The following is a 12,815-nucleotide window of genomic DNA, read 5'->3' as shown; positions in this document are numbered from 1 at the left end:
AGTAAGGCCTTAGATTACAAATAGGACGGCAAACAGGAGGAGGCACTCATTAAATCTGGGAAACATTACAAAAGGCTTTTTACTGGGTGCCAGCAGATGTATAAACACAATAGCAAGCTTGAAAAGATTCAACAAAAACATCTGTACATTTAAAATGTTTTTCCACCATTTGATGGTGTGAAGTCTTCTTCTTTTTTTTTTTTTTTTTAATCTTTTTATTTTTAAAGCAAGATATTTATTATGCAGAGCACAATTTGTCCCTGTACATGAAAAGGCGATCAGATTTGGTTAGAATTAGAACAACAGTGATTAATGGAAAGCATGTGGAGCCTCGTGTGAAGCAGAATTGTGCAAAAAGCCACACACTGAATGTAGTTGAACTCACCTTTGCAGACTGTCCCGTTACCTGTGTAGCCTGGCTTACAGGAGCAGCTGTGGCCCCCAACCATGTTAAAACACAAGGCATTCTCATCACAATTGTGGAGTCCGCTGAGGCACTCGTCGTGTTCTGAAAATGAGAACACAAGTTCCTCATTAATACATACAGAGCCATTGTAGTGTATACTCATATGCGGTGTGCTGGATAAAAGTGGAACAAAATGTAGCAGCAACAGACCTGCATGAAAACACTATTGCTATCAAGAAAATAACTTGTGGTTGAACAGAAGTAAACACTGAAGTATGAATGCAACCAGATGCATACTTCATCAATATTTGTTTCACAGTGCTGATGGCTTTCAGAGTACAGCGGCAGGAGTTTCAGTCACCTGCTGTCTGCTGGCTGGAGAGTGCTACCATGCTCACATAGTGATGTTCCTTCTAGACTAATTGTGTGAAATCTCAGTTTGAGTTTACATTCTGAAATATCTCTTGTGTTCTGTTTTAAAACACATATTTCACTTTATATGAAAGGCTCATTCAAAGCTGAGTGCTCTTCATTTGCCACTAAAGACAAAGAAGAATCTTTATCTCAGGAAGATTCAGACAAAAGCACGGTGCCGTTCACTCATACTTATAGAGATTCACATAAATATTGCTTTCTGAGATAGAAGCTTTCCAAGCACTGCCTACGCTAAAGCCTTGAGAATGTTTTGTACTCGATCAAATTTTCTGAAGTCTTCCAATTTCTTGTTTAACATTTCTGCATTTTATCATTGAAAAGGATGAAAACAAATGCTGAAAGTTCAGTAAAGGTCCACCTCCCATTGAGAGAGCTCTCTTATTTTAGTTCAAATGTTTTGGAAAACATTTAGCCAAAGATTCTGTTTTTTTCTTCATATTTTGTTATATCTTTGCAAGCTGATCTTTCAGAAGCTGCTTAAAAATATAAATTGATTGAACCCCTTAGAAAAAATTAAAATTCCTGTGTCAAGTGCTAATTTGGTGGAGATTATTCAGACAGCTTTTCGTTCATCTAACTATTCTTTTTGGGTGCAAGCAGCCCAGCTTGGGACAAAAATAAATTCTCCCTGCTTTTTTCTTTTCCACATTTTGTTCAGACATCAAGCAGATCTCTGGAGCATTCTTCAACCACAGAGATACAGTGTTTTTCCACCACTTGGGGCTTTTTTAAATGCACGCGGTTGTGAAAGGCAGAAAGATCTAAGGACTGAAAGACGGCACCCGAAGAGTGAGAGGATCAGAAACACGAATGCTTGTTGCAGGAGACCTGAGCCGCATCATCCATTTCCCTGTCATCATCCAATCCATTATGTCTCCTGAACAGACCGTGGGCTCATCCAAATTGAAAGTGACATTGTGATGAGCTCCTCCATCGAGGATGTGATGTATGTGTGCAAGTGTGTGTGAGATGGATTGAAGGGCACCAGGAGAGCCCACTGCTGTGCTCTTGTTCCTGCACACACAAATGCACACACACCTGCCATAAAGCAAAATTAAAGCCGGCTATTAGTGGTCATACAAAAACACGGAAGAGAAGAAAGCAAATTCTGTTTTGTTTAGCTTTTTGTCCCCAAGGTCATACCTGACAGAGCAGCAAACTGTCTACGCAAAGAGGTCAGTTGAGTTACTGAGGAACTCTGTGTGTGCTATGTGTTCAGTGTGTTTTATAACTATAAACCTAAAGTTGCCAAGGTAATTTAGGAATTTAGGCTCATTACACAGCTGCACTCTGTGTAAACCACTCAATTTAATCTCCTGAATCTTTGCTATGTGTGTCACAGTGAGAGAGGCGCATTACCTTGCTGACTGCTGCTGCTCAGGCTGTCGACAGATAAACAATCAATTATGTACAGCGTGTCACTGGGGATCGCTCACTACAGCTGCCTCTTTTTCTCAGCGCTTGTCTCTTCACCTGCTGCCAAAACATCCCAAGCCTTGGCGAGGTCTAACTTCAGGCTGCTTTCTTTAAAGCAATGTTACCTTTAATTTTGTTTAACAACTACAGTTCTGCAAGGACAATGATCTTATGCTGTTTGTATCAAGAAAAAAAATGCCTCTTTTTTTTTTTTTTTTTTTTATTATCTAAGCCAGTATAAATGATTTTCTTTTATATGAATGTGCCTTTAAAAACTGTCACAGTCTCTGCCTCAAAGTGTTTATGGTACATCACTCAACCGTTTAACACATCCTAGGTCCAAACATTATAATTGCGATAATCATAATAAAATGAATGTTTAGCCAAAAAGCGACACACAGACATAAGGTTGACAAAATAATAATAACTAGAGAAGCCCTCGGAGAGGAGGGATTTCCACAAAGCAGCTCCTTTCCATCCACATTATGATTTCCACCCTATATTATAGTCCTATATTTATTTTATATGGATATACTTTTAGATTACTTTTAGATTTCTAGATAAATGTTAATGAATCCACAATGTTTTGGTTATATGACAATGTTTGTTGTGTGTTTATAACTTAATTTGTTCTGTTGTAGTGAAAATGCCAAAGAAGCCCTGTTTTTTCCTGTTCTGAATTGATGTATCCAGAATTTTGCTAGAACTTTGAATATTGGTTAATAGCTCTCTTTAAACAGTGAGTTTAGAAAATAAATTAATAAATTAGACGTTAATATTAAGATCAGACATTTCCCTGTGAGGACTATGAAAACACAATAGAGCATTGCTTTTATGAGCGAGTCTCCTGTTACTTGCTGTCAGACATTGTGGTGGTATTGCTCTAAGGAATATAGCAACAAAGGGTAGAAGAAAAGTGCAAATTGATGTTAACAATGTGAGATTTTATTTGGATTCAAAGGCTGGAACATCAAACAGGCAACGTGTCTTATTGCTAGTGTATGTTCTACTTCTTTCTAAAATTAGTTTTTGGTAAAGTTCCTTCATAAAGTTTGGCACATTCTTCATGTTCTTTAACAGAATGATGAAACCCAGTTCCTTATAGAAAGCTAGTTGTTCCTGAGTAGCATAAGTAAACCCACGTCCAATCCTATAAAAGGTCATAAGATGGGAGGGTTGTGAACAGACTGTGAAAGTGAAAAAAGGCATGAAAAGCAAAAACACAAGTTAAAAAATTTTTATATACATATATATATATATATATATATATATATATATATATATATATATATATATATATATATATACATATATATATATTTTTTTATTTCTTGATTTATTTATTTTTGCAAAAAGATGCATTAATGATTAGAATCTACTGCTCCTGGAATTTCCAATGCATTTCAAAAGTTGAGAGGGTGTACAGTCTTTTACAGTGAAGCTAAAGTAGCAGCATATTTAATTGTGCACGTTAACTATTTTGGAACCACTACAAAGATGAATGAATCCGTTTTGAATAGCCGGTAATCACTAAGTTAACTTAAGTTTACTGTTTATGTATCTTTATTGAATAACACAAATGACACAGATAATGCTGTGAATTATCCAATGAAAAAAAAGAAATCACAAAAAAGGGGCTAAAATGTATTCAGTTGGTTAACCCATTGAGTCATCTGACTGACTGTAATTTAGTCTGATCCCTGTTTTTACAATCCCCTACCCCCCAGCTTAACCTCTGGCCTGTGTCCATACTTCCCTCCACCTCTTTTCTGCCTGTCCCTCCATGGGTTCTTTAGCCTCAGTGGCCCAGGTCTGGTTGTCACTGGATTAGAACAAGGACACACACAGAAAACATATCTTGGGAGAAAGTGAAAGCATGCACTGTAGTAGACCAAAGTGCACGCACACGCACCTCCGGACAACCTTCTTTAATAACATTCAAACGAAGAGCACAACCAATCCGCTACCTTTCATGGATTAGCTACTAATCTCACAGAGCGGGGAGCACCTCGGGCGCTTCGGGGCAAAGCTGAAGAGTGGAAGGAGGAAGAAAAAGCAGGAATGTTGACCTTCAGGATCAATGATTACGTTCTAGTAAGAATCAGGGTCAAACAAAGTTGGGAGTGTCTCTTTTTCAAAAGCTCCCACCAGATACGAAGCCAAGGCTGTGTCAGGACATGTGGTTGTACATATTTCATTTAAACAAATGCATAAAGTCCACATGTTGCAATCTACCACCAGCTGGGACATGACGCTGCTACCTCCCTCGCTGCGGGTGGCCTTGATGTAAGATGCAGACTTATGTCTGAGCTCTCCGACCCCCTGACAGGCTGAGGAGAAATAAAACCAGTGCTCTGTGCTGTTTCTCCCTGTCTTAAATCTGGAGATCAGCCCTTTAATACTGTTCTGCACATAAACACTGAGCCATGAAATGAGCTAGGGTCAACTTAATCCTCTTTAGTTGGCAGACTAGTCCATATGCAACACTGTAATGCATGTGGAAATATGACTATCAATACCGAAACCATTGTTTCTGCTGATCTCGCATTTCATTAATTGTTGAAAGTCACTGCAGATGATAAAGACCTTCATTTATCATATGAATGTACAATTTCAATAGATACTGAATGGGGTGGCTTAATGTATCCTTCTATAGCTGATATATTTTATCAGTGAGCAAATGAGGGGAATCAGCATTCCCATTGGACTCTTCAAACACCACAGATGTTCAATTGCTAGTGCGTTCTCCCATTTCTACTGTCAGTTATCACCAGTATGACTACAAAGATGTCACTGTACCCTGCAAAATGCTTATAATGGATTCCCACTGCAGATTTTTTTTATTTTATTTTAATTTCACTGTAATTCATAACTCTAACATTGTGCGATGTTGCTGCGTTCAACAGCCAGCGCGTAGAGTAGAAGGTGGATGTGTGGCAGATTGTAGTTTAATAACTCGGCAGGGAGATCACAACAATAACTTGACTGGAGCAGAGGAAAAGTCATTACATCAAGCCTTCACAAAAGCCTCAGTTTAATCAAAAAGACTGACTTTTATAAAGCGACGTGCAGCTGTGCATTTCACTACAGTGATGTGAAGGCATTTTAATGGGAAACTACATAAAATATAGCGAGAACATTTAATCTTAGGGGTTTGGGGAAATTAATCTTCGCTGTGAATCTGGGGAGTTGGAACACAGTGGAAGTGCGACAAATGAGTAAAACAATAAAATCACATGAGACCCAGTGGCTGTTTAAAGATAATATGAGAATAGACCAAGTCAGGTTGGACGTTTCTTCATTGAAATAAGTCCTGAGAACACAGTTAAACATTTATTTAATACTGCCTCAAAAAGAAGTTCCTCAATTTCTGGGTGAAATAACTGAAGACTTTCTAATCTGACGCTTTTCTCTATTTCCTGATTTCTGTTGAAAGGGGTAAGAGGATGCTCTACGGGGAGGCAGACGGAGCAGGAAATGGAAGTTTTTCAGGGGTGTTTGTCTTGTTGCTACATTTTGCAGTTTCAATTCAAACGTCATGACAGGAAGAATGTAGGTCTAAATCCTCTGCCGGCTTCTTTGCTATGCTGCCGCTGACTTGGTTTGTATTGGTGCAAATTGTTTGTTTAATTACAGACACAGAGGAAACGCAGCATGTCGCCCTCGACTCAGAGATGATTCACACGGGGAGCTTCTTAGCATTGCGTTTCACAAGCTGCAGACAGCGGCTGAAAAACGAGGCAGATCTGCTCATCGCAGGAGAACATTTGTCGTTCTCAGTGAAGCACAGAGACAGTATATCACAGAGACACTTCTGAATCAGATTTTTTCCAACCTATTGTGCATTTTCCTTTTCACACACCACCTTATTAGTATTTTTGGCATCCTCCTTGCAGTCCTGGCATTAACATACGTCCCTGACTGCAGTTTCTTCACTCCCTTGTCCAGTAGACAGCCGATTTGAAAATATGCTGCCAACTGCTTATAGTTTGCTCTCATTAAAACTCCTGTTTAAATATTTTGTTGGGTTTTGGCAGCCAAACAAGGCTGGGCATGGGTGTGAAAACATAATAATCCAGCATCAATCCAAGCAGCTGATATGAATATGCAGCATTCTGAAATAAATCTAATTCCAAGTTGAACTTTAAAAATTCCCCTCTGTTTTGGGTGGGATGAACCACGGCATCTCTTACACCATCTGAGGACTCCCACTTTGTAAATATTTTATTCTCTCAAGCTTAAAATTCAGTAGAATGAGACTCAGAAGCTAAAGAACTGACCTGAAGGATCTGCAGCTGAGTTTACAATATGGATATTTGGAGATTTTCTGCAGAATGCCCTAAACATTGAAGACCTTGAATATGAAGTGGAATATTCATGCTTTCTATTCATAACTCCTGCTTTTAATTCTTGTCATCTTTAATGGAGGCATACATATCTCTATATATGCATAAAACAAACTGTGTGGCGGCTTAGCCAACTTAACAAACACTTGCTGCATATATATATTTAAAACAGAACTTTGTGTATCCTTTCATCCCCAAGCTGAGGGACACTCATCTTCTGCTCTGAGGGTTCAGTTCTGCAAAACAAAAGCTCTGCTGCACTCTTTGTTGTGGCCACATACCATCATGACTGTCTTTCTTTCAAATCACCAAAAGACTATGATGTAACAAGGGTCTGTTTTTCTTGTGTAAAACAGTTCGCAGCATCTAGCGGTAGGAGCTTCTGCGAGCAGCCGTTGCAAGTTACAATCATCAGTTAAATAGCTAGAGAACAAAGACGCAATCTTTTCAGAATAAATGGGTTTGCTTTTGAAATCGACTTTGGTTTAAACTTTGATCAGGAACAAATGGGTCTGCTGCCTCCACTCATAGTCTCACTGGTTCACAGATTCTCTGTAACTTCCTCTCTCCTTATCACACATACACGCAGAGTACTTTCGCACACCATATGAAGGCTCCACGCACACACAAAACTGTCCACACTTTCCTCACACACATAAAAAATCCACAGTCACTTTTTTCACTTCCAACTTTTTTTCACAAAGTGGGAATATAAAAAGTCTCTCCTACTTTTATACCACTTTTAAAATGTTTGGAGTTGTAAATAAACTGAATAGTAACAAGTGATTTGTTACTTAAGCCGTTGGGCTTAATCTGCCTTATTAAGTTATCCTGTCTTTATACCTCATACTAACTGGAGCGTAACGATCACAAATCAGCCGTCAAAGTGAAGTAGAATGTCAAACCTTGGCAGCTAGATTGTATTTGCATCTTTGGGATGACAAATAATTGGCACCTTTCTGTTAGAATTCAGCTTTTTCTCTATACATGTTAGCTGCAAGGCTTGCACTGATTTATTTGCATTTGATGTTAATGCAAGCTTGGTAATAAGAGAAAATCCACCAGAAACAAATAAAACTCTGACCTTTACCCCTACATAAACATGTCAAATGAACAATGTGTGGATAATTTTAAACCAGATTCACAGAAAAGAGTGTTTATAAAGAAGTTGTCTTGTGTATGACAGAAAAAAAATAAGTGTGTGGCAACATGGCAACAGCTTAGAGTGTGTTTTGCAGGTATTGCTTGCTCAGTAGGTGTCCCTGTCATTACATGACTTTCTATTTTTCAGCATCCTTATTTTGCCTCGTGCTCTGATGTAACATCTCACAACGCTCCAATCTTAATATGTGCTTCTTGGCTCCACAACGTAACTGTTCTCTGCTGTACAGTCTTAGATATATTTATATCCGACTCTACTGATGCAGTGATAGCAACAAAAGCATTCTCATGTGTACAAGCTGACATTGTTTCTCTAGAAGCTGAAGCTGGCAGGACAGGAATGAGCACAGAACCATCTCTTATTGAGTCCTGCCTGTCAAAACTCTGGAAAAGGAACCCACCTGTACAGGAATAGTCGTCAATCCTGATGTAACCTGTGTGGCAGATGCACATGAAGGAGCCAGGGGTGTTAACACACATGGTGTTCTCTCTGCAGTAGTGCTTCCCTTCAGCACACTCATCGATATCTGAGGAGAAGAGAGAGAAAAAGCAGAAATATATGTATATTACATATATATTACATAACAAAACAACTAATGATTCGAAATGAGAGTTAAGTTGAGCTACTGTGTTGATGTTGATGAACATTTGATGTATTGTAATTACTACAGTCCCTAGAAGGATTTTTACATGTGTGAATGTTTCTGATGCACACTTGCAGTTATCCCCAGTGTTCTATCATGGCCTATTTTTAGTGTCTCCCCCTTTCTGGCAACCAGCTTGCATCATTTTGTCAAGCAGGTTCTTGCCACACAAGGCTCCAAACGGCTTGTGCACAGCCAATGAGAAAGGGCTATTTGTCTTCATCAGTGGGAGACAGAGGTCGACATGCAGATGGTCCATGAGAGGTGGATGCTGAGCAGTTAGAGTAGTAGCACTTGATTTTCAATCTGTTAAAAGTACAGCCCTCCACAAAGTCGCTTAGCCAGTTTTATTCTGGCCCCTTCAACTCTTCTAGCTACATTTATAATATTTTAAATCTAATCTACCGTGAAAAAACTGTTGCTGAAGTTCATTTGAAAGGTCACACATACAAACAGATCTTTAATCCTGGTCTAGACAAAGCATGAAATTATGATACAAGAATCAGAAAAATAAAAAAAAATGCATAATTTGTAACAGGACCAAATGGAGTGTGGCAAAATGCAAGTAACCACACACAATATACATTCACGACTGGATAAGAGAAGGTAGACCAGTGGCCTTTAAGGCTGCATTCACATCAGGATAGTCCGCTAGACTTGCTCCGATTGGGGACTCGGCTCAGTTGTGGGGGGTGTATCCATGTGGGCCGAGATCGTGTTCACGCTGCGCTTTGGTGAAACAAGTCAAACCTTTACAATAATATATCCCCATTCCCACCAAAGGTGGCACTGCACTAATATTTAGCAAGAGAGGACAAGACCCGCATGAAGAAGAAAACTCTGTTTTCTTCTCTTGCGAGCAATACATGGAGAGGAAACTATTGTTGTTTTGGGTTTTTTTTAAATTTTGTCTTATGTGAGTATACTGCAGAAATACACTGTGACTATGGATGCAGTATGACCAACAGACAGGGCAGAGGACTGTCCACATGATTTCTATGTATTTACCCACAATGCATTGTTACATCAAATGCGTTTGTAGGTGGACCGGATCTGCTTCTTTGATCTGAATCAGAATTCGTTTGGCACATTCACAGCTCGCCAAACGAAGCGGACTTTCCAAGCAAACGGACTTGGATTCAACTCAAGAAGGCTGATGTGAATGTGTCCTAAGGCTTTTTTATTAGATGCTGACGTTGTCCTCGCCCATGTAAAATTTCTATGTATTTTTATTTATGGACATTAAGTTTAAAACAATTGCCCTCAGTAAAGATCTCCATGAATGTATATCTACATTAAATATATGATGATTATACTGATAGTACTATTAAAACAACTGGGTTTTCGTTATTGTTGTTGCTTTTTTCTTTTTGTTTTGTTTTTTTATGTTTTAACATTCATCCAGGAAACTAGACTGCTTTGAGCATGACGTTAGTAAAGTGACATGTCAATCAGTTTTACTATTTAACAACATTATAACTTGGTATTGTTGCTACAAGACTATACTGGAAAGATGACATATTCGTTTATGAAGGTTTTTTTTAGTACACAAGAGGGAATATAATTAAAATATTCCACTTCCTGTCAGTCATTATAATCGTTTTGTTTCGATGGCTCACCCTCATCATCTCACTTGCCTGTCTTCTCTTTCTTACAGGTAAAACAGCTTCCTCTTATCCCCACTAGAAACCTTCTCAGCCAACCACTGTCTACTGCCTCAAACCATCATCATCACTGTGACCCCAGTGTATATATTTTTGTTTAATAAATAATCATGTGTAGATAATGTGATCCGTGTAAATTAACCTTTAAGTTTTGATTAGTCAGTTTTTTCCTTATATGGGAAAAATCATGCATACATTGAACTATCTAGAAAAAGGCTACTCTCATGTTACTGCATCTTTGATGTACAAAAAATGATCTACCAACTTTGTTACCAAACAGGCTCATAAACCGATGCAATCAGTGTTTTTGTGACTTGGAGGCTTTCTGTGCCACAGTTATTAAAATTTAGTTAGGCCATCTTTAAGAATATCATTCAATGGTCTCTCATTATTCCATATTTGGATCTATATTAGCTGTTGCCCTAGCAACTATTCCAGCTATTCCTGGGATTTAAACTGCGTGCCAAACCTTCAAACAGAAGAAGCATTACATTGCCAGGATAAACAAATTAATCTAGATAAAGTGATGCAATCAAATGCAATGCAAACACAGATCAAATTGAACAGACTTGGGCACATATTATGCTCCTGTGTTTCATCCCTATTAATAGCACAGGTCAAATGTAGGCGCTTTTTGACAGAGAAGTCCCATAGTCCTTGACGTTCCCACTTTATTATTCCCTCACTGTAATCAGTGTGTCTATGAACACAAGAGGACGTTCACCCCTGAAAATGTTCCGTGGCAGATGCCTTCACGAAGAGCACTCCAAATTGAATTTCAATAGATCTGCATTGGCATTCACTCAGCTTCCATGTCCTTGGGTAAAGAACCACTCACCACCCCACAAGCTAGGAACCTATCACCTGCCAACAACTGTGATATTCATATTTCTTCATTCAGTCCCATTAATACCACTACCTCCAGCTATTCAGAAGCCTTCCAGATAAATGACGCAGTCAGACAATTGCCAACCACCTATTCAAGTACTTGTGTCCTTCACAAAATGAATGAGGGATAATTAAAACACTTGCTGGCTTTGAAAGAGAGGAAAAAACAAGGATCTAGGGAGAGTTGGAAGAAAATGTAAAGTGAATTGAAGGGAAGAGAGCATGGCAGGTGAATCCAAGATCTGTCACAACATGCTTTACAGAGAAACCACAGAAGAAAAGTGGGACATGAGACAAAACGGGGGGAGAGAAAGAGACTCAGATGTTCACATGGCTGGGAAAAAAGAGCATAAACTTTTGGACTGAACCTTGAGAGATATTGAAAAGAGTTGGAAATGTGGGAAAGAGAGATGAAAACTTTGTGTGTGTGTGTGTGTGTGTGTGTGTGTGTGTGTGTGTGTGTGTGTGTGTGTGTGTGTGTGTGTGTGTGTGTGTGTGTGTGTGTGTGTGTGTGTGTGTGTGTGAACATTTGAAAATGCATATGAGATAGATTTGGAGAAAATCAGAAGCAGTAAAAGTTATTAACTGCCACAGTGGAGACACAACGCAGGAGAACAGTCAGTCTGTCAGTGTTAACCTTGAGCAGAGATGTCTTGGCCATTCATAGTATGACTTTGATGTAGAGCCTATTAAGTAAACCCATCCATCCCACCCCTAGTGACAGCAGTTCCGTTTGTTAAAACAATATGTTAAGAGGTGAGATGATGAGGGGCACAGCACGAACATGTGGGGGAGAGCAACCATCTCCATCTCCATTAACACACTCCATTTTCTTGATTGGCCTGTCACATGGGAACACGTGACATGCTCGGCAAAGAAGTGCTGGCCAAGAGTCAGCTGAGGCTTTTATTACTGAATAGAGTGCTCAGGGTCAATCTGTTGCCACACAACGATGGATGGCTACAGAATGGATATCTGCTTTCTTTTCCCAACCTTCTTAGATCCGTGAATAACGAGTAAATCCATCACAGTCATATCTGAGATAGAATTGCTTTGTTACAGTATGGAGAAAATACGCCTTTCTTAGGTCCTAGAGTATCCATTTAAATTTCCAGCCAAAAGACAAATAAAATAAATAAAGAAACAACAAAAGCACTAGATTTTTAGCAAAGTAAAGCATGCATTTTTTTAGAACCGCTTACAGCCTGAGACTTTCTGGATGCAACAGACTAGTTCAGTCCGACACACTGATGTGTCGTCATCCAAAGAGTTGTGTTGACATTTTCAAATGATCTCACAGCTATGTAAAGAGAAATTAGCAGTTCATCCCTCTCCGCATGCAAGACATGTTCTTTCTAGCAGGGACTGTCCCAACTCTCTGTGCCTACAGAACACCAAGGTCTGGGAGTGACGAGATAACACTGCCAATGCCTTTGGAGGTCCCACAAAGACAGCAAAATCTGAGCCCTTTTCACTACCAGCAGGCTCCCTTTTCCTCTTTATCTCTCTTTTTTTCAGTCTTTTTTCAATCAATCCCTTCCCTAACCCCCCACTTACTCAAGCAGATTGTATTCAATAAATGGCAGTGGGACACCACATTCTGATAGTCCTCAGTAACCACCTCCCTCATGCCCAGATATATATAGCTGCCAGAGAAAGGAGCAGTGGAACACAAAAAAAAGAAAACAAAAAAAGATGTCCCGACTGGCCAAACAGTGTTTTTACTCAGCAGAATTATCTTCACTGTTGGTCTGCTGAGTTACAAGAGACCACTGGGACATTATAAAAATAGCTGGCTTTAAATTGAGGACACGTTTTTTTCTTTATTTTAAAAACTTCATTTTTTTCCCAGCTT

General features: G+C 39.1%; 1 protein-coding gene across 1 annotated transcript in view; it reads right to left on the bottom strand.

Annotated features, from left to right (window-relative positions):
- nell2a (neural EGFL like 2a) overlaps nucleotides 1-12,815 on the bottom strand; it is a gene marked incomplete at its 5' end in the record, with an annotated part of 83,319 nt that overhangs the window by 26,989 nt on the left and 43,515 nt on the right. Inside the window, 2 exons of the mRNA XM_079256066.1 lie at nucleotides 386-508; nucleotides 8,166-8,291. Coding sequence (XP_079112192.1) covers nucleotides 386-508; nucleotides 8,166-8,291 — 249 coding nt within the window. The remainder of the gene's footprint in view (nucleotides 1-385; nucleotides 509-8,165; nucleotides 8,292-12,815) is intronic.

The sequence above is a fragment of the Telmatherina bonti genome (genome assembly GCF_933228915.1).
Source record: "Telmatherina bonti genome assembly, chromosome: 2".
Taxonomy (NCBI): Eukaryota; Metazoa; Chordata; class Actinopteri; order Atheriniformes; family Telmatherinidae; genus Telmatherina; species Telmatherina bonti.
Note: the sequence above shows the minus strand (reverse complement) of the source record. Positions and strands in the feature narration are given on the sequence as shown.